Raw genomic sequence first — 27,220 nt, 5'->3', positions numbered from 1 at the left:
TGAAATGTGCAGTCTGAAAGGTGCAGTCTGAAAGGTGCAGTCTGAAAAGTGTAGTGTGAAATGTGCAGTCTGAAATGTGCAGTCTGAAATGTGCAGTGTGATATGTGCAGTCTGAAATGTGCAGTCTGAAATGTGCAGTCTGAAATGTGTAGTCTGAAATGTGCAGTCTGAAATGTACAATGTGATATGTGCAGTCTGAAATGTGCAATGTGATATGTGCAGTCTGAAATGTGCAGTCTGAAATGTGTAGTGTGAAATGTGCAGTCTGAAGTGTGTAGTCTGAAATGTGTATTGTGAAATTTGCAGTCTGAAATGTGTAGTCTGAAATGTGTATTGTGAAATGTGCAGTCTGAAATGTGCAGTCTGAAATGAGTAGTCAGATATGTGCAGTCTGAAATGTGCAGTCTGAAATGTGCAGTCTGAAATGTGTAGTGTGAAATGTGCAGTCTGAAATGTGCAGTCTGAAATGTACAATGTGATATGTGCAGTCTGAAATGTGCAATGTGATATGTGCAGTCTGAAATGTGCAGTCTGAAATGTGTAGTGTGAAATGTGCAGTCTGAAGTGTGTAGTCTGAAATGTGTATTGTGAAATTTGCAGTCTGAAATGTGTAGTCTGAAATGTGTATTGTGAAATGTGCAGTCTGAAATGTGCAGTCTGAAATGAGTAGTCAGATATGTGCAGTCTGAAATGTGCAGTCTGAAATGTGCAGTCTGAAATGTGTAGTGTGAAATGTGCAGTCTGAAATGTGCAGTCTGAAATGTGCAGTCTGAAATGTGCAGTCTGAAATGTGCAGTCTGAAATGTGCAGTCTGAAATGTGCAGTCTGAAATGTGCAGTCTGAAATGTGCAGTCTGAAATGTGCAGTCTGAAATGTGCAGTCTGAAATGTGCAGTCTGAAATGTGCAGTCTGAAATGTGCAGTCTGAAATGTGCAGTCTGAAATGTGTAGTGTGAAATGTGCAGTCTGAAGTGTGTAGTCTGAAATGTGTATTGTGAAATTTGCAGTCTGAAATGTGTAGTCTTAAATGTGTATTGTGAAATGTGCAGTCTGAAATGTGCAGTCTGAAATGAGTAGTCTGAAATGTGCAGTCTGAAATGTGCAGTCTGAAATGTGTATTGTGAAATTTGCAGTCTGAAATGTGTAGTCTGAAATGTGTATTGTGAAATGTGCAGTCTGAAATGTGCAGTCTGAAATGTGCAGTCTGAAATGTGCAGTCTGAAATGTGCAGTCTGAAATGTGCAGTCTGAAATGTGTAGTGTGAAATGTGCAGTCTGAAGTGTGTAGTCTGAAATGTGTATTGTGAAATTTGCAGTCTGAAATGTGTAGTCTTAAATGTGTATTGTGAAATGTGCAGTCTGAAATGTGCAGTCTGAAATGAGTAGTCTGAAATGTGCAGTCTGAAATGTGCAGTCTGAAATGTGTATTGTGAAATTTGCAGTCTGAAATGTGTAGTCTGAAATGTGTATTGTGAAATGTGCAGTCTGAAATGTGCAGTCTGAAATGTGCAGTCTGAAATGTGCAGTCTGAAATGTGCAGTCTGAAATGTGTAGTGTGAAATGTGCAGTCTGAAATGTGCAGTCTGAAATGTGCAGTCTGAAATGTGCAGTCTGAAATGTGCAGTCTGAAAAGTGTAGTGTGAAATGTGCAGTCTGAAATGTGCAGTCTGAAATGTGCAGTGTGAAATGTGCAGTCTGAAATGTGCAGTCTGAAATGTGCAGTCTGAAATGTGCAGTCTGAAAAGTGTAGTGTGAAATGTGCAGTCTGAAATGTGCAGTCTGAAATGTGCAGTGTGATATGTGCAGTCTGAAATGTGCAGTCTGAAATGTGTAGTCTGAAATGTGCAGTCTGACATGTACAATGTGATATGTGCAGTCTGAAATGTGCAATGTGATATGTGCAGTCTGAAATGTGCAGTCTGAAATGTGTAGTGTGAAATGTGCAGTCTGAAGTGTGTAGTCTGAAATGTGTATTGTGAAATTTGCAGTCTGAAATGTGTAGTCTGAAATGTGTATTGTGAAATGTGCAGTCTGAAATGTGCAGTCTGAAATGTGCAGTCTGAAATGTGCAGTCTGAAATGTGCAGTCTGAAATGTGTATTGTGAAATTTGCAGTCTGAAATGTGTATTGTGAAATGTGCAGTCTGAAATGTGCAGTCTGAAATGAGTAGTCAGATATGTGCAGTCTGAAATGTGCAGTCTGAAATGTGCAGTCTGAAATGTGCAGTCTGAAATGTGTAGTGTGAAATGTGCAGTCTGAAATGTGCAGTCTGAAATGTGTAGTGTGAAATGTGCAGTCTGAAATGTGCAGTCTGAAATGTGCAGTCTGAAATGTGCAGTCTGAAAAGTGTAGTGTGAAATGTGCAGTCTGAAATGTGGAGTCTGAAATGTGCAGTGTGAAATGTGCAGTGTGAAATGTGCAGTCTGAAATGTGCAGTCTGAAAAGTGTAGTGTGAAATGTGCAGTCTGAAATGTGCAGTGTGAAATGTGCAGTCTGAAATGTGCAGTCTGAAATGTGCAGTCTGAAATGTGCAGTCTGAAATGTGCAGTCTGAAATGTGTAGTCTGAAATGTGCAGTCTGAAATGTACAATGTGATATGTGCAGTCTGAAATGTGCAGTCTGAAATGTGCAATGTGATATGTGCAGTCTGAAATGTGCAGTCTGAAATGTGCAGTCTGAAATGTGCAGTCTGAAATGTGCAGTCTGAAATGTGTAGTCTTAAATGTGCAGTCTGAAATGTGCAGTCTGAAATGTGCAGTCTGAAATGTGCAGTCTGTAATGTGCAGTCTGTAATGTGCAGTCTGTAATGTGCAGTCTGTAATGTGCAGTCTGTAATGTGCAGTCTGAAATGTGCAGTCTGAAATGTGCAGTCTGAAATGTGCAGTCTGAATTATTTTGTGAAATGTGCAGTCTGAAATGTGCAGTCTGAAATGTGCAGTCTGAAATGTGCAGTCTGAAATGTGCAGTCTGAATTATTTTGTGAAAAGTGCAGTCTGAAATGTGCAGTCTGAAATGTGCAGTCTGAAATGTGCAGTCTGAAATGTGTAGTCTGAAATGTGTAGTCTTAAATGTGCAGTCTGTAATGTGCAGTCTGTAATGTGCAGTCTGTAATGTGCAGTCTGTAATGTGCAGTCTGTAATGTGCAGTCTGAAATGTGCAGTCTGAAATGTGCAGTCTGAAATGTGCAGTCTGAAATGTGCAGTCTGAAATGTGCAGTCTGAAATGTGTATTGTGAAATTTGCAGTCTGAAATGTGTATTGTGAAATGTGCAGTCTGAAATGTGCAGTCTGAAATGAGTAGTCAGATATGTGCAGTCTGAAATGTGCAGTCTGAAATGTGCAGTCTGAAATGTGCAGTCTGAAATGTGTAGTGTGAAATGTGCAGTCTGAAATGTGCAGTCTGAAATGTGTAGTGTGAAATGTGCAGTCTGAAATGTGCAGTCTGAAATGTGCAGTCTGAAAAGTGTAGTGTGAAATGTGCAGTCTGAAATGTGCAGTCTGAAATGTGCAGTGTGAAATGTGCAGTGTGAAATGTGCAGTCTGAAATGTGCAGTCTGAAAAGTGTAGTGTGAAATGTGCAGTCTGAAATGTGCAGTCTGAAATGTGCAGTGTGAAATGTGCAGTCTGAAATGTGCAGTCTGAAATGTGCAGTCTGAAATGTGTAGTCTGAAATGTGTAGTGTGAAATGTGCAGTCTGAAGTGTGTAGTCTGAAATGTGTATTGTGAAATTTGCAGTCTGAAATGTGTAGTCTGAAATGTGTATTGTGAAATGTGCAGTCTGAAATGTGCAGTCTGAAATGTGCAGTCTGAAATGTGCAGTCTGAAATGTGCAGTCTGAAATGTGCAGTCTGAAATGTGCAGTCTGAAATGTGCAGTCTGAAATGTGTAGTGTGAAATGTGCAGTCTGAAATGTGCAGTCTGAAATGTGCAGTCTGAAATGTGCAGTCTGAAATGTGCAGTCTGAAATTTGCAGTCTGAAATGTGCAGTCTGAAATGTGTAGTGTGAAATGTGCAGTCTGAAGTGTGTAGTCTGAAATGTGTATTGTGAAATTTGCAGTCTGAAATGTGTAGTCTTAAATGTGTATTGTGAAATGTGCAGTCTGAAATGTGCAGTCTGAAATGTGCAGTCTGAAATGTGCAGTCTGAAATGTGCAGTCTGAAAAGTGTAGTGTGAAATGTGCAGTCTGAAATGTGCAGTCTGAAATGTGTAGTGTGAAATGTGCAGTCTGAAGTGTGTAGTCTGAAATGTGTATTGTGAAATTTGCAGTCTGAAATGTGTAGTCTGAAATGTGTATTGTGAAATGTGCAGTCTGAAATGTGCAGTCTGAAATGTGCAGTCTGAAATGAGTAGTCTGAAATGAGTAGTCAGATATGTGCAGTCTGAAATGTGCAGTCTGAAATGTGTAGTGTGAAATGTGCAGTCTGAAATGTGCAGTCTGAAATGTGCAGTCTGAAATGTGCAGTCTGAAATGTGCAGTCTGAAATGTGCAGTCTGAAATTTGCAGTCTGAAATGTGCAGTCTGAAATGTGCAGTCTGAAATGTGCAGTCTGAAGTGTGTAGTCTGAAATGTGTATTGTGAAATTTGCAGTCTGAAATGTGTAGTCTTAAATGTGTATTGTGAAATGTGCAGTCTGAAATGTGCAGTCTGAAATGTGCAGTCTGAAATGTGCAGTCTGAAATGTGCAGTCTGAAAAGTGTAGTGTGAAATGTGCAGTCTGAAATGTGCAGTCTGAAATGTGCAGTGTGAAATGTGCAGTCTGAAATGTGCAGTCTGAAATGTGCAGTCTGAAATGTGCAGTCTGAAAGGTGCAGTCTGAAAAGTGTAGTGTGAAATGTGCAGTCTGAAATGTGCAGTCTGAAATGTGCAGTGTGAAATGTGCAGTCTGAAATGTGCAGTCTGAAATGTGCAGTCTGAAATGTGTAGTCTGAAATGTGCAGTCTGAAATGTACAATGTGATATGTGCAGTCTGAAATGTGCAGTCTGAAATGTGCAATGTGATATGTGCAGTCTAAAATGTGCAGTCTGAAATGTGTAGTGTGAAATGTGCAGTCTGAAGTGTGTAGTCTGAAATGTGTATTGTGAAATTTGCAGTCTGAAATGTGTAGTCTGAAATGTGTATTGTGAAATGTGCAGTCTGAAATGTGCAGTCTGAAATGTGCAGTCTGAAATGTGCAGTCTGAAATGTGCAGTCTGAAATGTGCAGTCTGAAATGTGTAGTGTGAAATGTGCAGTCTGAAATGTGCAGTCTGAAATGTGCAGTCTGAAATGTGCAGTCTGAAATGTGCAGTCTGAAATGTGCAGTCTGAAATGTGCAGTCTGAAATGTGCAGTCTGAAGTGTGTAGTCTGAAATGTGTATTGTGAAATTTGCAGTCTGAAATGTGTAGTCTTAAATGTGTATTGTGAAATGTGCAGTCTGAAATGTGCAGTCTGAAATGAGTAGTCTGAAATGTGCAGTCTGAAATGTGCAGTCTGAAATGTGTATTGTGAAATTTGCAGTCTGAAATGTGTAGTCTGAAATGTGTATTGTGAAATGTGCAGTCTGAAATGTGCAGTCTGAAATGTGCAGTCTGAAATGTGCAGTCTGAAATGTGCAGTCTGAAATGTGTAGTGTGAAATGTGCAGTCTGAAATGTGCAGTCTGAAATGTGCAGTCTGAAATGTGCAGTCTGAAATGTGCAGTCTGAAAAGTGTAGTGTGAAATGTGCAGTCTGAAATGTGCAGTCTGAAATGTGCAGTGTGAAATGTGCAGTCTGAAATGTGCAGTCTGAAATGTGCAGTCTGAAATGTGCAGTCTGAAATGTGCAGTCTGAAAAGTGTAGTCTGAAATGTGCAGTCTGAAATGTGCAGTCTGAAATGTGCAGTGTGATATGTGCAGTCTGAAATGTGCAGTCTGAAATGTGTAGTCTGAAATGTGCAATGTGATATGTGCAGTCTGAAATGTGCAATGTGATATGTGCAGTCTGAAATGTGCAGTCTGAAATGTGTAGTGTGAAATGTGCAGTCTGAAGTGTGTAGTCTGAAATGTGTATTGTGAAATTTGCAGTCTGAAATGTGTATTGTGAAATGTGCAGTCTGAAATGTGCAGTCTGAAATGTGCAGTCTGAAATGTGCAGTCTGAAATGTGCAGTCTGAAATGTGTATTGTGAAATTTGCAGTCTGAAATGTGTATTGTGAAATGTGCAGTCTGAAATGTGCAGTCTGAAATGAGTAGTCAGATATGTGCAGTCTGAAATGTGCAGTCTGAAATGTGCAGTCTGAAATGTGTAGTGTGAAATGTGCAGTCTGAAATGTGCAGTCTGAAATGTGCAGTCTGAAATGTGTAGTGTGAAATGTGCAGTCTGAAATGTGCAGTCTGAAATGTGCAGTCTGAAATGTGCAGTCTGAAAAGTGTAGTGTGAAATGTGCAGTCTGAAATGTGGAGTCTGAAATGTGCAGTGTGAAATGTGCAGTGTGAAATGTGCAGTCTGAAATGTGCAGTCTGAAAAGTGTAGTGTGAAATGTGCAGTCTGAAATGTGCAGTGAAATGTGCAGTGTGAAATGTGCAGTCTGAAATGTGCAGTCTGAAATGTGCAGTCTGAAATGTGCAGTCTGAAATGTGTAGTCTGAAATGTGCAGTCTGAAATGTACAATGTGATATGTGCAGTCTGAAATGTGCAATGTGATATGTGCAGTCTGAAATGTGCAGTCTGAAATGTGCAGTCTGAAATGTGCAGTCTGAAATGTGTAGTCTTAAATGTGCAGTCTGAAATGTGCAGTCTGTAATGTGCAGTCTGTAATGTGCAGTCTGTAATGTGCAGTCTGTAATGTGCAGTCTGTAATGTGCAGTCTGTAATGTGCAGTCTGTAATGTGCAGTCTGTAATGTGCAGTCTGAAATGTGCAGTCTGAAATGTGCAGTCTGAAATGTGCAGTCTGAAATGTGCAGTCTGAAATGTGCAGTCTGAAATGTGCAGTCTGAAATGTGCAGTCTGAAATGTGCAGTCTGAATTATTTTGTGAAATGTGCAGTCTGAAATGTGCAGTCTGAAATGTGCAGTCTGAAATGTGCAGTCTGAAATGTGCAGTCTGAAATGTGCAGTCTGAATTATTTTGTGAAAAGTGCAGTCTGAAATGTGCAGTCTGAAATGTGCAGTCTGAAATGTGCAGTCTGAAATGTGTAGTCTGAAATGTGTAGTCTTAAATGTGCAGTCTGTAATGTGCAGTCTGTAATGTGCAGTCTGTAATGTGCAGTCTGTAATGTGCAGTCTGTAATGTGCAGTCTGTAATGTGCAGTCTGTAATGTGCAGTCTGAAATGTGCAGTCTGAAATGTGCAGTCTGAAATGTGCAGTCTGAAATGTGCAGTCTGAAATGTGCAGTCTGAAATGTGCAGTCTGAAATGTGCAGTCTGAAATGTGTATTGTGAAATTTGCAGTCTGAAATGTGTATTGTGAAATGTGCAGTCTGAAATGTGCAGTCTGAAATGAGCAGTCTGAAATGTGCAGTCTGAAATGTGCAGTCTGAAATGTGCAGTCTGAAATGTGCAGTCTGAAATGTGCAGTCTGAAATGTGCAGTCTGAAATGTGCAGTCTGAAATGTGCAGTGTGAAATGTGTAGTGTGAAATGTGCAGTCTGAAATGTGCAGTCTGAAAAGTGTAGTGTGAAATGTGCAGTCTGAAATGTGCAGTCTGAAATGTGCAGTCTGAAATGTGCAGTGTGAAATGTGCAGTCTGAAATGTGCAGTCTGAAAAGTGTAGTGTGAAATGTGCAGTCTGAAATGTGCAGTCTGAAATGTGCAGTGTGAAATGTGCAGTCTGAAATGTGCAGTCTGAAATGTGTAGTCTGAAATGTGTAGTCTGTAATGTGCAGTCTGTAATGTGCAGTCTGTAATGTGCAGTCTGTAATGTGCAGTCTGTAATGTGCAGTCTGTAATGTGCAGTCTGTAATGTGCAGTCTGAAATGTGCAGTCTGAAATGTGCAGTCTGAAATGTGCAGTCTGAAATGTGCAGTCTGAAATGTGTATTGTGAAATTTGCAGTCTGAAATGTGTATTGTGAAATGTGCAGTCTGAAATGTGCAGTCTGAAATGAGTAGTCAGATATGTGCAGTCTGAAATGTGCAGTCTGAAATGTGCAGTCTGTAATGTGCAGTCTGTAATGTGCAGTCTGAAATGTGCAGTCTGAAATGTACAATGTGATATGTGCAGTCTGAAATGTGCAATGTGATATGTGCAGTCTGAAATGTGCAGTCTGAAATGTGCAGTCTGAAATGTGTAGTCTTAAATGTGTAGTCTTAAATGTGCAGTCTGAAATGTGCAGTCTGAAATGTGCAGTCTGAAATGTGCAGTCTGAAATGTGCAGTCAGTCTGAATTATTTTGTGAAATGTGCAGTCTGAAATGTGCAGTCTGAAATGTGCAGTCTGAAATGTGCAGTCTGAAATGTGCAGTCTGAAATGTGCAGTCTAAAATGTGCAGTCTGAATTATTTTGTGAAAAGTGCAGTCTGAAATGTGCAGTCTGAAATGTGCAGTCTGAAATGTGCAGTCTGAAATGTGTAGTCTGTAATGTGCAGTCTGTAATGTGCAGTCTGTAATGTGCAGTCTGTAATGTGCAGTCTGTAATGTGCAGTCTGAAATGTGCAGTCTGAAATGTGCAGTCTGAAATGTGTAGTCTTAAATGTGTAGTCTTAAATGTGTAGTCTTAAATGTGCAGTCTGTAATGTGCAGTCTGTAATGTGCAGTCTGTAATGTGCAGTCTGTAATGTGCAGTCTGTAATGTGCAGTCTGAAATGTGCAGTCTGAAATGTGCAGTCTGAAATGTGCAGTCTGAAATGTGTAGTCTGAAATGTGCAGTCTGAAATGTGCAGTCTGAATTATTTTGTGAAATATGCTGTCTGAAATGTGTCTGAAAAGTGCAGTCTGAAATGTGCAGTCTGAAATGTGTCTGAAAAGTGCAGTTTGAAATATGCTGTCTGAAATGTGCAGTGTGAAGTGTGTCATCTGCTGTTGGATCAAACCGCATATTCAATTATGAGGCCTCTAATTGTTAGCCACAATTACAGCTGCTGCTAAAATGGAATTACACTGTTCTATTTAAATAGCGATATAACATTATTCCCAAGCAGAAAAATCTATAGTGCTAATGATTCCCAGGCTAGGAAACAACGGAATGTAACCACAGAGCAGAACATATTACCACTGAGCCAAGCTCCAACCAACCAATTTCTTATTTAACAGCACTTGCAATTATGTAAAGCAGTTCCTAAGATGCAGCATGATTCTTCCATGTAGAATACATTAGTCCCAGTGATAGAATGAAGAACCACAGGGTAAATATTGACGAGGAGCTCTGTCCTGAAATCCATGATAGTGTGGAGAACATCCACTCTCTGCGTGCTATTCCTAGAATTGGGATTCATTTGTTCGATGCCACTTCTGCTCAGCTCAAAGTCTAACCAAGGGACAAGATGTGGTGTGTGTGTGACAAGATATAGTGTGTGTGTGTGTGTGGCAGGAGATAGTTATTTTTACGACTGTCAACACGTCCTGATTTCCTGTGACGACCTTTTAGCCTTTTAGCCATTTAGCCATTTAGCCATTTAGCCATTTAGCCATTTAGCCATTTAGCCTTTTAGCCTTTTAGCCTTTTAGCCTTTTAGCCTTTTAGCCATTTAGCCATTTAGCCATTTAGCCATTTAGCCATTTAGCCATTTAGCCATTTAGCCATTTAGCCTTTTAGCCTTTTAGCCATTTAGCCATTTAGCCATTTAGCCATTTAGCCATTTAGCCCGTCAAAGCTAACTGGCTCAGGCATTGTCAACAGGGAGGTCACGTGTGTTTGAGAGACAGAGGACCTGAGATCAGGGAGGTGACGTGTGTTTGAGAGACAGAGGCCCTGAGATCAGGGCGGTCACGTGTGTTTGAGAGACAGAGGACCCGAGATCAGGGAGGTCACGTGTGTTTGAGAGACAGAGGACCTGAGATCAGGGAGGTCACGTGTGTTTGAGAGACAGAGGACCTGAGATCAGGGAGGTCACGTGTGTTTGAGAGACAGAGGATCTGAGATCATTGCCAGTTAAGCAAGTAGTGATGTCAGTCACACTGACCTCAGTAAAAGTAATAGGAACAAATCCATCCGTAAATCCTCCTGACCTGTGTGATGAGTTGACCATAAACTGGGATTGTTCCTGACCTGTGTGATGAGTTGACCATAAACTGGGATTGTTCCTGACCTGTGTGATGAGTTGACCATAAACTGGGCTCCTCCTGACCTGTGATGAGTTGACCATAAACTGGGATTGTTCCTGACCTGTGTGATGAGTTGACCATAAACTGGGATTGTTCCTGACCTGTGTGATGAGTTGACCATAAACTGGGCTCTTCCTGACCTGTGTGATGAGTTGACCATAAACTGGGATTGTTCCTGACCTGTGTGATGAGTTGACCATAAACTGGGATTGTTCCTGACCTGTGTGATGAGTTGACCATAAACTGGGATTGTTCCTGACCTGTGTGATGAGTTGACCATAAACTGGGCTCTTCCTGACCTGTGTGATGAGTTGACCATAAACTGGGATTGTTCCTGACCTGTGTGATGAGTTGACCATAAACTGGGATTGTTCCTGACCTGTGTGATGAGTTGACCATAAACTGGGATTGTTCCTGACCTGTGTGACGAGTTGACCATAAACTGGGATTGTTCCTGACCTGTGTGACGAGTTGACCATAAACTGGGATTGTTCCTGACCTGTGTGATGAGTTGACCATAAACTGGGATTGTTCCTGACCTGTGTGACGAGTTGACCATAAACTGGGATTGTTCCTGACCTGTGTGATGAGTTGACCATAAACTGGGGTCTTCCTGACCTGTGTGATGATTTGACCATAAACTGGGATTGTTCCTGACCTGTGTGATGAGTTGACCATAAACTGGGCTCTTCCTGACCTGTGTGATGAGTTGACCATAAACTGGGATTGTTCCTGACCTGTGTGATGAGTTGACCATAAACTGGGATTGTTCCTGACCTGTGTGATGAGTTGACCATAAACTGGGATTGTTCCTGACCTGTGTGATGAGTTGACCATAAACTGGGATTGTTCCTGACCTGTGTGATGAGTTGACCATAAACTGGGATTGTTCCTGACCTGTGTGATGAGTTGACCATAAACTGGGATTGTTCCTGACCTGTGTGATGAGTTGACCAGGGCTTTGAGACTGCTGGGGTTGCGTATCAGTTTGTCTAGCAGACAGACGATCTCCTCAAACTTGGGTCTGCTGTTCCTGTCCTTCTGCCAGCAGGCCATCATCAGGTGGTACAGAACTACAGGACAGTCCATAGGGCCAGGGAGACGGTAGCTCTCCTCAACTGCCTTAATAACCTGGAGGGAAAGGTTAGGTGTCAGGGGTCAGGGGTCAGAGGTTAGGTGGTACAGAACTACAGGACAGTCCATAGGGCCAGGGAGACGGTAGCTCTCCTCAACTGCCTTAATAACCTGGAGGGAAAGGTTAGGTGTCAGGGGTCAGGGGTCAGAGGTTAGGTGGTACAGAACTACAGGACAGTCCATAGGGCCAGCGAGACGGTAGCTCTCCTCAACTGCCTTAATAACCTGGAGGGAAAGGTTAGGTGTCAGGGGTCAGGGGTCAGAGGTTAGGTGGTACAGAACTACAGGACAGTCCATAGGGCCAGGGAGACGGTAGCTCTCCTCAACTGCCTTAATAACCTGGAGGGAAAGGTTAGGTGTCAGGGGTCAGGGGTCAGAGGTTAGGTGGCACAGAACTACAGAGCTACGAGAGAGAGGGAGAGAGAGACTAGCTGAGAGGGAGAAGGTGTCTAACTAAAAGAGAGAGGGAGATAGAGAGGGGTTGACGGCGACTAGCTAAAAGAGAGAGAGAGAGGAGTCTAGCTAAAATAGAGAGGGAGATAGAGAGCGTGAGAGAGAGAGAGGAGGCGTCTTGCTAAGAGAGAGAGAGAAAACATAAAACTGAAGAAAATTAACAACAATGACAAATGGTTTGATGAAGAATGCAAAAACTTAAGAAATTGAGAAACCTGTCCAACCAAAAACACAGAACCTGAAAACCTGAGCCTACGGCTGCAATATGGTGAATCACTAAAACAAAACAGAAATACACTACGGAAAAAGAAGGAACAGCACGTCAGAAATCAGCTCAATGTAACTGAAGAATCTATAGACTCTAACCACTTCTGTGTTAATTGGAAAACACTAAACAAACAACAACACAACGATCTATCCAAAACAGAGATGTGTGGATAAACCACTTCTCCAATCTTTTTGGCTCTATAACAAAGAACAAACAGCAAAAACATATACATGATCAAATACAAATCTTAGAATCAACTATTAAAGACAACCAGAACCCACTGGATTCTCCAATTACATTGAAAATACAAACCCTCTAACCCAAAAAGGCTTGTGGTGTAGATGGCATCCTCAATGAAATGATAAAATATACAGACTACAAATTCAAATTGGCTATACTTAAACTCTTAAGCCCCACTCTCTTCAACAAATATATCAACGAATTAGCCAGGGCACTAGAACAGTCTGCAGCACCCGGCATCACCCTACTAGAATCTGAAGTCAAATGACTGATGACTGATGATCTGGTGCTTCTGTCCCCAACCAAGGAGGGCCTACAGCAGCACCTAGATCTTCTGCACAGATTCTGTCAGACCTGGGCCTTGACAGCAAATCTCAGTAAGACAAAAATAATGGTGTTCCAAAAAAGGTCAGTTGCCAGGACCACAAATATAAATTCCATCTAGACACCGATGGCCTAGAGCACACAAACAATACAGTGGGGAGAACAAGTATTTGATACACTGCCGATTTTGCAGGTTTTCCTACTTACAAAGCATGTAGAGGTCTGTAATTTTTATCATAGGTACACTTCAACTATGAGAGACGGAATCTAAAACAAAAATCCAGAAAATCACATTGTATGATTTTTAAGTAATTAATTTGCATTTTATTGCATGACATAAGTATTTGATACATCAGAAAAGCAGAACTTAATATTTGGTACAGAAACCTTTGTTTGCAATTACAGAGATCATACGTTTCCTGTAGTTCTTGACTAGGTTTGCACACACTGCAGCAGGGATTTTGGCCCACTCCTCCCTACAGATCTTCTCCAGATCCTTCAGGTTTCGGGGCTGTCGCTGGGCAATACGGAGTTTCAGCTCCCTCCAAAGATTTTCTATTGGGTTCAGGTCTGGAGACTGGCTAGGCCACTCCAGGACCTTGAGATGCTTCTTACGGAGCCACTCCTTAGTTGCCATGGCTGTGTGCTTCGTGTCGTTGTCATGCTGGAAGACCCAGCCACGACCCATCTTCAACGCTCTTACTGAGGGAAGGAGGTTGTTGGCCAAGATCTCGCGATACATGGCCCCATCCATCCTCCCCTCAATACGGTGCAGTCGTCCTGTCCCCTTTGCAGAAAAGCATCCCCAAAGAATGATGTTTCCACCTCCATGCTTCACGGTTGGGATGGTGTTCTTGGGGTTGTACTCATACTTCTTCTTCCTCCAAACACGGCGAGTGGAGTTAGACCAAAAAGCTCTATTTTTGTCTCATCAGACCACATGACCTTCTCCCATTCCTCCTCTGGATCATCCAGATGGTCATTGACAAACTTCAGACAGGCCTGGACATGCACTGGCTTAAGCAGGGGGACCTTGCGTGCGCTGCAGGATTTTAATCCACGACGGCGTAGTGTGTTACTAATGGTTTTCTTTGAGACTGTGGTCCCAGCTCTCTTCAGGTCATTGACCAGGTCCTGCCGTGTAGTTCTGGGCTGATCCCTCACCTTCCTCATGATCATTGATGCCCCACGAGGTGAAATCTTGCATGGAGCCCCAGACCGAGGGTGATTGACCGTCATCTTGAACTTCTTCCATTTTCTAATAATTGCGCCAACAGTTGTTTCCTTCTCACCAAGCTGCTTGCCTATTGTCCTGTAGCCCATCCCAGCCTTGTGCAGGTCTACAATTTTATCCCTGATGTCCTTACACAGCTCTCTGGTCTTGGCCATTGTGGAGAGGTTGGAATCTGTTTGATTGAGTGTGTGGACAGGTGTCTTTTATACAGGTAACGAGTTCAAACAGGTGCAGTTAATACAGGTAATGAGTGGAGAACAGGAGGGCTTCTTAAACAAAAACTAACAGGTCTGTGAGAGCTGGAATTCTTACTGGTTGGTAGGTGATCAAATACTTATGTCATGCAATAAAATCAAATTAATTATTTAAAAATCATACAATGTGATTTTCTGGATTTTTGTTTTAGATTCCGTCTCTCACAGTTGAAGTGTACCTATGATAAAAATTACAGACCTCTACATGCTTTGTAAGTAGGAAAACCTGCAAAATCGGCAGTGTATCAAATACTTGTTCTCCCCACTGTACATACCTTGGCCTAAACATCAGAGCCACGGGTAACTTCCACAAAGCTGTGAACGAGCTAAGAGACAAGGCAAGAAGGGCATTCTATGCCATCAAAAGGAACATAAAACTCAACATACCAATTAGGATCTGGCAACAACAAAACAATTTACCCGTTATAGAACCCATTGCCCTTTATGGTTGAGAGGTCTGGGGTCCACTCACTAACCAAGAATTCACTAAATGGGGACAAACACCAAATTTAATTCTGCAAAAATATCCTCCGTGTACAACGTAAAACACCAAATAATGCATGCAGAACAGAATTAGATCGATACCCGCTATTTATCAAAATAAGGAAAAGCACCGTTAAATTCTACAACAAAGCCACCACCTACAAGAGTCCCCTAAGCAAGCTGGTCCTGGGGCTCAGTCCACAAACACAAACAGACCCCACAGAGCCTCAGGACAGCAACACAATTAGACCCAACCAAATTATGAGGAAACAAAAAGATAATTACTTGACACATTGGAAAGAATTAACAAAACAAACAGAGCAAACTAGAATGCTATTTGGCCCTAAACAGAGAGTACACAGTGGCAGAATACCTGACCACTGTGACTGACCCAACTCTGACTATGTACAGACTCAGTGAGCATAGCCTTGCTATTGAGAAAGGCCGCCTTGGGCAGACCTGGCTCTCGAGAGAAGACAGACTATGTGCACACTGCCCACAAAGGTGGAAACTGAACTGCACATCAGAAATGCTTTCTGGAACATGTGAACTATCACGTGCCTTAATTTGTATTCCATCTGTAAAATTACGAGCCTAGTTGGTTTAGCCACAGAAAAAGACAGGAAACTTCCCGCTAGCCATGATTGGCTGAGATAATGGATGGGCTGGACATGCCGGGAGATGAGTTTGGATTGGTCTGCCATGTAACATGCTTCTGTTTATAATGTGTGATGCTCAGTATGTGTTGATAGTCATTTCTACTCCTTGTTTTGAAAGATATAACCTTTAGCCATCGAGAACTACAAAAGATTTGGTACTTTTCTCAACAACATCGAGTAAGATGGAGCAGACAGACATGGAAGGTCTGCTTCTAGCTCCTAAGCAACTTTGCTGTAATTTTGTTGTTTTTTCTTACATTATTAGCCCAGAATGTTTTTTTGTGTTATTACTTACAGCCGGAAATAACTTTTTGGATTTCAGAGCGACAGTAACTCACCAGCATTACAAACAGAAATACAACTTTCCCGAATTGGATCCTTTGTTCGTACTCCCCAAGGCAAATTTATCCCAAAAGCTGCTACTAGACGCCGCCGGCGGAGAAGAGGTATTCAGAGTGGACTTCTAGTCCGACTCAGGCGTACACATCATCCATCGCCTCCGAGTATATTACTCGCTAATGTTCAATCCATGGACAATAAAGTAGACGAGCTCAGGGCGAGTATCTCCTTCCAGAGACACATCAGGGACTGTAACATACTCTGTTCCACAGAATCATGGCTCTCTCCGGAAATATAGTCCCCGTCCATACAGCCAGCTGGGTTCTCAGTACATCGAGCAGACAGGAATAAAGAACTCTCTGGATATACTGTCCCCGTCCATACAGCCAGCTGGGTTGACAGTACATCGAGCAGACAGGAATAAAGAACTCTCTGGATATACTGTCCCCGTCCATACAGCCAGCTGGGTTCTCAGTACATCGAGCAGACAGGAATAAAGAACTCTGGATATACTGTCCCCTTCCATACAGCCAGCTGGGTTCTTAGTACATCGAGCAGACAGGAATAAAGAACTCTGGATATACTGTCCCCGTCCATACAGCCAGCTGGGTTCTCAGTACATCGCTCAGGCAGCAAAAAAGAACTCTCTGGATATACTGTCCCCGTCCATACAGCCAGCTGGGTTCTCAGTACATCGCTCAGGCAGCAATAAAGAACTCTCTGGATATACTGTCCCCGTCCATACAGCCAGCTGGGTTCTCAGTACATCGAGCAGACAGGAATAAAGAACTCTGGATATACTGTCCCCGTCCATACAGCCAGCTGGGTTCTCAGTACATCGAGCAGACAGGAATAAAGAACTCTGGATATACTGTCCCCGTCCATACAGCCAGCTGGGTTCTCAGTACATCGAGCAGACAGGAATAAAGAACTTTCTGGATATACTGTCCCCGTCCATACAGCCAGCTGGGTTCTCAGTACATCGAGCAGACAGGAATAAAGAACTCTCTGGATATACTGTCCCCGTCCATACAGCCAGCTGGGTTCTCAGTACATCGAACACACAGGAATAAAGAACTCTCTGGATATACTGTCCCCGTCCATACAGCCAGCTGGGTTCTCAGTACATCGAGCAGACAGGAATAAAGAACTCTCTGGATATACTGTCCCCGTCCATTCAGACAGCTGGGTTCTCAGTACATCGAGCAGACAGGAATAAAGAACTCTCTGGATATACTGTCCCCGTCCATTCAGCCAGCTGGGTTCTCAGTACATCGAGCAGACAGGAATAAAGAACTCTCTGGATATACTGTCCCCGTCCATACAGCCAGCTGGGTTCTCAGTACATCGAGCAGACAGGAATAAAGAACTCTCTGGATATACTGTCCCCGTCCATACAGCCAGCTGGGTTCTCAGTACATCGCTCAGGCAGCAATAAAGAACTCTCTGGATATACTGTCCCCGTCCATACAGCCAGCTGGGTTCTCAGTACATCGAGCAGACAGGAATAAAGAACTCTGGATATACTGTCCCCGTCCATACAGCCAGCTGGGTTCTCAGTACATCGAGCAGACAGGAATAAAGAACTCTCTGGATATACTGTCCCCATCCATACAGCCAGCTGGGTTCTCAGTACATCGAGCAGACAGGAATAAAGAACTTTCTGGATATACTGTCCCCGTCCATACAGCCAGCTGGGTTCTCAGTACATCGAGCAGACAGGAATAAAGAACTCTGGATATACTGTCCCCGTCCATACAGCCAGCTGGGTTCTCAGTACATCGAACACACAGGAAAAAAGAACTCTCTGGATATACTGTCCCCGTCCATTCAGCCAGCTGGGTTCTCAGTACATCGAGCAGACAGGAATAAAGAACTCTCTGGATATACTGTCCCCGTCCATACAGCCAGCTGGGTTCTCAGTACATCGAACACACAGGAATAAAGAACTCTCTGGATATACTGTCCCCGTCCATACAGCCAGCTGGGTTCTCAGTACATCGAGCAGACAGGAATAAAGAACTCTCTGGATATACTGTCCCCGTCCATACAGCCAGCTGGGTTCTCAGTTCATCGAGCAGACAGGAATAAAGAACTCTCTGGATATACTGTCCCCGTCCATACAGCCAGCTGGGTTCTCAGTACATCGAACACACAGGAAAAAAGAACTCTCTGGATATACTGTCCCCGTCCATTCAGCCAGCTGGGTTCTCAGTACATCGAGCAGACAGGAATAAAGAACTCTCTGGATATACTGTCCCCGTCCATACAGCCAGCTGGGTTCTCAGTACATCGAACACACAGGAATAAAGAACTCTCTGGATATACTGTCCCCGTCCATACAGCCAGCTGGGTTCTCAGTACATCGAGCAGACAGGAATAAAGAACTCTCTGGATATACTGTCCCCGTCCATACAGCCAGCTGGGTTCTCAGTACATCGAGCAGACAGGAATAAAGAACTCTCTGGATATACTGTCCCCGTCCATACAGACAGCTGGGTTCTCAGTACATCGAGCACACAGGAATAAAGAACTCTCTGGGAAGAAGAAAGGTGGGGGGTGTATGTTTCATGATTAACTACTCATGGTGTGACTGTGATTAAAGGAACTCCTTTTGTTCACCCGACCTAGAAGACCTCACAATCAATGTCGACCATATTACCTCCGAAGAGAATTATCTTCGTTTATAGTCACAGCCGTGTATATTCCCCCTCAAGCCGATACCACGACGGCCCTCAAGGAACTACACTGGACTTTGTGCAAACTGGAAACAAGAGAGAGAGGGAGAGAGGGAGAAGGCATCTAACTAAAAGAGAGAGAGGGAGAGAGGGACAAGGCATCTAACTAAAAGAGAGAGAGGGAGGGAGAATGAGTCTAACTAAAAGAGAGAGAGGGAGAGAGAGGGAGAAGGCATCTAACTAAAAGAGAGAGAGGGAGAGAGGGACAAGGCATCTAACTAAAAGAGAGAGAGAGAGGGAGAATGAGTCTAACTAAAAGAGAGAGAGGGAGAGAGAGGGAGAAGGCATCTAACTAAAAGATAGAGAGGGAGAGAGGGACAAGGCATCTAACTAAAAGAGAGAGAGGGAGAGAGGGACAAGGCATCTAACTAAAAGAGAGAGAGAGAGGGAGAATGAGTCTAACTAAAAGAGAGAGAGGGAGAGAGAGGGAGAAGGCATCTAACTAAAAGATAGCGAGGGAGAGAGAGGGAGAAGGCGTCTAGCTAAAAGAGAGAGAGGGAGAGAGACCAGAGAGCTAGATAAGGGGGAGCGAGAGAGTCTAGCAGAGATCAGAGGGAAATCCTCATGAAGGTGTTAAATAAAACATCAAATAACTTGTGTTCCCTCAGAGAGACTCAGGCAGCAGCTCAGACAGATTAATGATGGAGCAGAAAGAGTGATCTGAGGCTGGGATGGATAGAGCTGTCAGTGAAGAGGAGGAGGAGGAGTAGGAGAGCTGGATGAAAAGGAGAGGAGGCATCCTCTGTGAGATAAACATGACTGAGAGCTGCACCTCCTTGAGGGACCCTCTCTGGCACCTCTTCTTTCCTTTCCTCTCCTCTCTGGCACCTTTCCTCCTCTACTCCTCTCTGGCACCTTTCCTCCTCTCCTCCTCTCTGGCACCTTTCTCTGGCACCTCCTCTCCTCTCCTCTCCTCCTCTCCTCCTCTCCTCCTCTCCTCCTCTCCTCCTCTCCTCTACTGGGCTCCATACTGTAGAGCCCTACTTGTCAATACTACGCCCTGTACATTGGCACTAAACGCTGTTTAATATCCCTGGTAGATTTGTGGGTTATTTGAAGGTTATTTATTCTTCAATAAATACTAAATCGTGGATGTGTATACGCCAGCCTGAGTCAGAATTCTGTTTCTCAGGGACAGTCATGTGACGTGGCTCCAGTGTTCTAAAGGACCCTTGACCTCTGTGTATTTCTCTACAGCCCCCCTTTCTCTCTTTCCCCCTCTGCTCTCTTCCCCCTCTCTTTCTCTTTCTTCCTCTGACAATTCTACATCCCTTCTAGCTCTTTCTCTATCCCAGCACACTCTCTCTCTCATTCTCTTTCACTCTCTCCTTCTCTCTCTCTCTCCCACCTCTTTATTTCTCTCTCTCCATCCCCATCACTCTGTCTCTCTCTCACTATCCCATCACTCCATCTCTCTCTCTCTCCATCCCATCATTCTGTCTCTCTCTCTCCATCCCCATCACTCTGTCTCTCTCTCTCCATCCCCATCACTCTGTCTCTCTCTCTCCATCCCATCACTCTGTCTCTCTCTCCCACCTCTTTATTTCTCTCTCCATCCCCATCACTCTGTCTCTCTCTCTCTCCATCCCACCCCATCACTCTGTCTCTCTCTCTCCATCCCCATCACTCTGTCTCTCTCTCTCCATTCTGTCTCTCTCTCTCTCCCACCTCTTTATTTCTCTCTCTCATCCCCATCACTCCGTCTCCATCTCTCTCTCTCCATCCCATCACTCTGTCTCTCTCTCTCTCTCTCCATCCCATCACTCTGTCTCTCTCTCTCTCTCTCCCACCTCTTTATTTCTCTCTCTCCATCCCCATCACTCTGTCTCTCTCTCTCTCTCCATCCCATCACTCTGTCTCTCTCTCTCTCTCCATCCCATCACTCTGTCTCTCTCCATCCCCATCACTCCGTCTCTCTCTCTCATCTCCATCACTCCGTCTCCGTCTCTCTCTCTCCATCCCCATCACTTCGTCTCTCTCTCTCTCCCGTCAGGCACATTCAATACCCCTTCTCGTTTTCTACTGTTCTATTAATAGGTCTCCATCTCCTCTCTTAGCCATTCCCCTCCTGGCTACTAAGATACCATACATTTCACCTCGATTTTCTGGATAACACTAACAGTCAGTGGCCCTGTAATATAATTGACGGATAAAGACGGCCTCTATTCTCTGGTTTCTGGGTCTTACAGTCTAGTGACTGTAAAGGAATACATTGGTAATACGGAATAAATATCTGATAAGTAGCGTAGCTTGTAGTCGGTGACATTAAAAATGAATACTTTGTTCTAATGATCTACAGCAACCATACACGAGCTCAATAAATCCTACCATTGGTGGCAAATGAGAAGAAGACTTACATCCTGGTTACTCATCTCCCAGTAGGGTCTCTCTCCGTATGACATCACTTCCCACATGGCGATGCCGTAGCTCCACACGTCAGAGGCGGAGGTGAACTTCCTAAATGCTATTGCTTCTGGAGCTGTCCAGCGGATCGGGATTTTACCGCCCTGAGAGAAACATATCAACAACATTCGGGATGGTTATTTTAGGACGGAGGATGATGTGTACAGGATTTGTGTGGTTCTCAGAGAGAGCAAGAATGTAGATATGTCCTGGAGACTGTGCTGCGTGCTAATTGGCTGTCCTGGAGATTGTGCCGCATGCTAATTGGCTGTCCTGGATGCCGTGTCACAGTCAGTGACAGAACCTGCACAATCTGGGCGACACAGCGCAATTATCAGGTTTAGAAAGCAAAATGGAGACAGCTAGCTAACACTGCTACATACACACTGCCTCAGACTGCCAAGTAGAGACAGCTAGCTAACACTGCTACATACACACTGCCTCAGACAGCCAAGTAGAGACAGCTAGCTAACACTGCTACATACACACTGCCTCAGACAGCCAAGTAGAGACAGCTAGCTAACACTGCTACACACACACTGCCTCAGACAGCCAAGTAGAGACAGCTAGCTAACACTGCTACATACACACTGCCTCAGACAGCCAAGTGGAGACAGCTAGCTAACACTGCTACACACACACTACCTCAGACAGCCACGTGGAGACAGCTAGGTAACACTGCCTCAGACAGCCAAGTGGAGACAGCTAGCTAACACTGCTACACACACACTACCTCAGACAGCCACGTGGAGACAGCTAGGTAACACTGCCTCAGACAGCCAAGTGGAGACAGCTAGCTAACACTGCTACATACACACTACCTCAGACAGTCAAGTAGAGACAGCTAGCTAACACTGCTACATACACACTGCCTCAGACAGCCAAGTAGAGACAGCTAGCTAACACTGCTACATACACACTGCCTCAGACAGCCACGTAGAGACAGCTAGCTAACACTGCTACATACACACTGCCTTAGACAGCCACGTAGAGACAGCTAGCTAACACTGCTACATACACACTACCTCAGACAGCCAAGTGGAGACAGCTAGCTAACACTGCTACACACACACTACCTCAGACAGCCAAGTAGAGACAGCTAGCTAACACTGCTACATACACACTGCCTCAGACAGCCAAGTGGAGACAGCTAGCTAACACTGCTACATACACACTGCCTCAGACAGCCAAGTAGAGACAGCTAGCTAACACTGCTACATACACACTGCCTCAGGCAGCCAAGTGGAGACAGCTAGCTAACACTGCTACATACACACTACCTCAGACAGCCAAGTGGAGACAGCTAGCTAACACTGCTACATACACACTGCCTCAGACAGCCACGTAGAGACAGCTAGCTAACACTGCTACATACACACTGCCTTAGACAGCCACGTAGAGACAGCTAGCTAACACTGCTACATACACACTACCTCAGACAGCCAAGTGGAGACAGCTAGCTAACACTGCTACACACACACTACCTCAGACAGCCAAGTAGAGACAGCTAGCTAACACTGCTACATACACACTGCCTCAGACAGCCAAGTGGAGACAGCTAGCTAACACTGCTACATACACACTGCCTCAGACAGCCAAGTAGAGACAGCTAGCTAACACTGCTACATACACACTGCCTCAGGCAGCCAAGTGGAGACAGCTAGCTAACACTGCTACATACACACTACCTCAGACAGCCAAGTGGAGACAGCTAGCTAACACTGCTACATACACACTACCTCAGACAGCCAAGTGGAGACAGCTAGCTAACACTGCTAAATACACACTGCCTCAGACAGCCAAGTAGAGACAGCTAGCTAACACTGCTACATACACACTGCCTCAGACAGCCAAGTAGAGACAGCTAGCTAACACTGCTACATACACACTACCTCAGACAGCCAAGTAGAGACAGCTAGCTAACACTGCTACATACACACTACCCCAGACAGCCAAGTAGAGACAGCTAGCTAACACTGCTACATACACACTACCTCAGACAGCCAAGTAGAGACAGCTAGCTAACACTGCCTCAGACAGCCAAGTAGAGACAGCTAGCTAACACTGCTACATACACACTACCTCAGACAGCCAAGTAGAGACAGCTAGCTAACACTGCTACATACACACTGCCTCAGACAGCCAAGTAGAGACAGCTAGCTAACACTGCTACATACACACTGCCTCAGACAGCCACGTGGAGACAGCTAGCTAACACTGCCTCAGACAGCCAAGTAGAGAGAGCTAGCTAACACTGCTACATACACACTGCCTCAGACAGCCAAGTAGAGACAGCTAGCTAACACTGCTACATACACACTGCCTCAGACAGCCAAGTGGAGACAGCTAGCTAACACTGCTACATACACACTGCCTCAGACAGCCAAGTGGAGACAGCTAGCTAACACTGCTACATACACACTACCTCAGACAGCCAAGTAGAGACAGCTAGCTAACACTGCCTCAGACAGCCAAGTAGAGACAGCTAGCTAACACTGCTACATACACGCTACCTCAGACAGCCAAGTAGAGACAGCTAGGTAACACTGCTACACACACACACACACACACACACACACACACACACGCACTCAGAGCTCTCACATATGAGCCTCAGACCTCACAGAGCACTGTGTGCATGCCATGCTTCACGTGCACGCTCCCTCCTCCCTCCCTGTCAAGCCCCCCCTGGCTGTCCCTCTATGTAGTGGTCAACTGAAATCAGTAGAGCTAGAAGAGACTATGGACACAGAGACACAGAGACAGAGACAGGCAGACAGAAACAAAGAGACAGACAGAGACAGGCAGACAGAAACAAAGAGACAGGCAGAGACAGACAGACAGAAACAAAGAGACAGACAGAGACAGGCAGACAGAAACAAAAAGACAGACAGAGAGACAGACAGACAGACTGTCAGGTTTTGGCCAGGACTGTTCTGTTTTTTTGTCACTAGATGTCCCCATTGCACCTTTTTTTTGTACCTTTTGTTTTTCCCTTGCTCTAATTATTGTTTGCACCTGTATGTCGTTCCCTTGTTAGTATTTAATCCCTGTGTGTTCCTCAGTTCCTTGCTCAGTGTTTGTATGTTAGCACCCAGCCCCAGCCCAAGCCTTGTTGTGAACATATATTTTTCTCTTGTTGGATTTTCCAGAGGTTCTCTGGTTTTGTTCTTTTGTATTTTGGATTAGTCTTTTGAGGTTTGTTTTTCCCTTGCTGTTTTTACCACTTTGTGGATTTTCTTTGTATTTTGGAAGATGTCTATTTTTTATTAAACCACCATCTCTAGTACTGCTGTGTCTGCCTCATCTTCTGGGTTCTGCCGATTTAGTGACTGTTTCTCGCACCGGGTCCTGACACAGACAGTCTGAGACAGACACGCAGACAGACACACAGACAGACAGACAGACAGACAGACAGACAGGCAGACAGGCAGACAGACAGACACTTACCCTGGTCGTATATGCAGCCTCAGCATCATCCTCCAGGACTCTGGACAGGCCAAAGTCAGACACCTTACACACCAGGTTGCTGTTGACCAGGATGTTACGCGCTGCCAGGTCCCGGTGCACATATCCAATGTCAGACAGGTAGCGCATGCCTGAGGCAATACCACGCAGCATCCCAACCAGCTGGATCACTGTGAACTGGCCATCGTTCTTCTACAGGAAGAAGAGGGAGGAAAAACTCAGAGTACGTCCCTAATGACACTCCATTCCCATGGTAATGCACTACCTTTGACCAGGGACACCCCATTCCCATTATAATGCACTACCTTTGACCAGGGACACCCCATTCCCATTATAATGCACTACCTTTGACCAGGGACACCCCATTCCCATGATAATGCACTACCTTTGACCAGGGACACCCCATTCCCATTATAATGCACTACCTTTGACGAGGGACTCCCCATTCCCATGATAATGCACTACCTTTGACCAGGGACACCCCATTCCCTTTATAATGCACTACCTTTGACCAGGGACACCCCATTCCCTTTATAATGCACTACCTTTGACCAGGGACACCCCATTCCCATGATAATGCACTACCTTTGACCAGGGATACCCCATTCCCTTTATAATGCACTACCTTTGACCAGGGACACCCAAGTCCCATTATAATGCACTACCTTTGACCAGGGACACCCCATTCCCATTATAATGCACTACCTTTGACCAGGGACAACCTTTATAATGTAATTTTCTTTATCAGTGGTCTAAAGTAGTCTAAAGTAGTGCATTGTAAAGGGAATGGGGTGTCCCTGGTCTAAAGTAGTGCATTATAGTGGGATTGGGGTGTCCCTGGTCTAAAGTAGTGCACTGTAAAGGGAATGGGGTGTCCCTGGTCTAAAGTAGTGCAATGTAAAGAGAAAAGGGTGGAATTTGGGACCCATTCTTAGACGCTGTGGTCATGACATTCAGACGTCAACGGGTGACAGCAGCACATGTAAATAATCATGGTTTACCTTGAGGAAGGTGTCCAGTGATCCACATGGTTTACCTTGAGGAAGGTGTCCAGTGATCTGCATGGTTTACCTTGAGGAAGGTGTCCAGTGATCTGCATGGTTTACCTTGAGGAAGGTGTCCAGTGATCTGCATGGTTTACCTTGAGGAAGGTGTCCAGTGATCTGCATGGTTTACCTTGAGGAAGGTGTCCAGTGATCTGCATGGTTTACCTTGAGGAAGGTGTCTAGTGATCTGCATGGTTTACCTTGAGGAAGGTGTCCAGTGATCTGCATGGTTTACCTTGAGGAAGGTGTCCAGTGATCTGCATGGTTTACCTTGAGGAAGGTGTCCAGTGATCTGCATGGTTTACCTTGAGGAAGGTGTCCAGTGATCTGCATGGTTTACCTTGAGGAAGGTGTCTAGTGATCTGCATGGTTTACCTTGAGGAAGGTGTCTAGTGATCTGCATGGTTTACCTTGAGGAAGGTGTCCAGTGATCTGCATGGTTTACCTTGAGGAAGGTGTCCAGTGATCTGCATGGTTTACCTTGAGGAAGGTGTCCAGTGATCCGCATGGTTTACCTTGAGGAAGGTGTCTAGTGATCTGCATGGTTTACCTTGAGGAAGGTGTCCAGTGATCTGCATGGTTTACCTTGAGGAAGGTGTCCAGTGATCTGCATGGTTTACCTTGAGGAAGGTGTCCAGTGATCTGCATGGTTTACCTTGAGGAAGGTGTCTAGTGATCTGCATGGTTTACCTTGAGGAAGGTGTCTAGTGATCTGCATGGTTTACCTTGAGGAAGGTGTCTAGTGATCTGCATGGTTTACCTTGAGGAAGGTGTCTAGTGATCTGCATGGTTTACCTTGAGGAAGGTGTCTAGTGATCTGCATGGTTTACCTTGAGGAAGGTGTCCAGTGATCTGCATGGTTTACCTTGAGGAAGGTGTCTAGTGATCTGCATGGTTTACCTTGAGGAAGGTGTCCAGTGATCTGCATGGTTTACCTTGAGGAAGGTGTCCAGTGATCTGCATGGTTTACCTTGAGGAAGGTGTCTAGTGATCTGCATGGTTTACCTTGAGGAAGGTGTCCAGTGATCTGCATGGTTTACCTTGAGGAAGGTGTCTAGTGATCTGCATGGTTTACCTTGAGGAAGGTGTCCAGTGATCTGCATGGTTTACCTTGAGGAAGGTGTCCAGTGATCTGCATGGTTTACCTTGAGGAAGGTGTCCAGTGATCTGCATGGTTTACCTTGAGGAAGGTGTCCAGTGATCTGCATGGTTTACCTTGAGGAAGGTGTCCAGTGATCTGCATGGTTTACCTTGAGGAAGGTGTCCAGTGATCTGCATGGTTTACCTTGAGGAAGGTGTCCAGTGATCTGCATGGTTTACCTTGAGGAAGGTGTCCAGTGATCTGCATGGTTTACCTTGAGGAAGGTGTCCAGTGATCTGCATGGTTTACCTTGAGGAAGGTGTCCAGTGATCTGCATGGTTTACCTTGAGGAAGGTGTCCAGTGATCTGCATGGTTTACCTTGAGGAAGGTGTCTAGTGATCTGCATGGTTTACCTTGAGGAAGGTGTCCAGTGATCTGCATGGTTTACCTTGAGGAAGGTGTCCAGTGATCTGCATGGTTTACCTTGAGGAAGGTGTCTAGTGATCTGCATGGTTTACCTTGAGGAAGGTGTCTAGTGATCTGCATGGTTTACCTTGAGGAAGGTGTCTAGTGATCTGCATGGTTTACCTTGAGGAAGGTGTCCAGTGATCCGTTCTCCATGTACTCTGTGATGATCATCACAGGTTTTGCTGACAAAAGAATAGAGAGAATAATATCATATCAAACAGATGAGTGATACATCACCGCTGCTATGGAACCACATAGACAATATACACAACATGTATTAATACAGACAATATACACAACATGTATTAATACAGACAATATACACAACATGTATTAATACAAACAATATACACAACATGTATTAATACAGACAATATACACAACATATATTAATACAGACAATATACACA

The 27,220-nt window shown here is 44.4% G+C and overlaps 1 protein-coding gene across 1 annotated transcript in view; it reads right to left on the bottom strand.

Moving 5' to 3' along the window:
• Positions 1 to 27,220, bottom strand: part of LOC139539692 (ephrin type-A receptor 5) — a 161,850-nt gene that overhangs the window by 22,494 nt on the left and 112,136 nt on the right. Inside the window, exons 12-15 of the mRNA XM_071342873.1 lie at positions 26,931 to 26,992; positions 24,197 to 24,406; positions 20,701 to 20,850; positions 11,155 to 11,348 (exon numbers count right to left, since the gene is read on the bottom strand). Of these exons, the coding sequence (XP_071198974.1) occupies positions 11,155 to 11,348; positions 20,701 to 20,850; positions 24,197 to 24,406; positions 26,931 to 26,992 (616 nt within the window). The remainder of the gene's footprint in view (positions 1 to 11,154; positions 11,349 to 20,700; positions 20,851 to 24,196; positions 24,407 to 26,930; positions 26,993 to 27,220) is intronic.

Source organism: Salvelinus alpinus, chromosome 1 (assembly GCF_045679555.1).
Source record: "Salvelinus alpinus chromosome 1, SLU_Salpinus.1, whole genome shotgun sequence".
Lineage (NCBI taxonomy): Eukaryota > Metazoa > Chordata > Actinopteri > Salmoniformes > Salmonidae > Salvelinus > Salvelinus alpinus.
The sequence above is the reverse complement of the archived record's forward strand: the minus strand, read 5'-3'. Positions and strand labels throughout refer to the sequence as shown.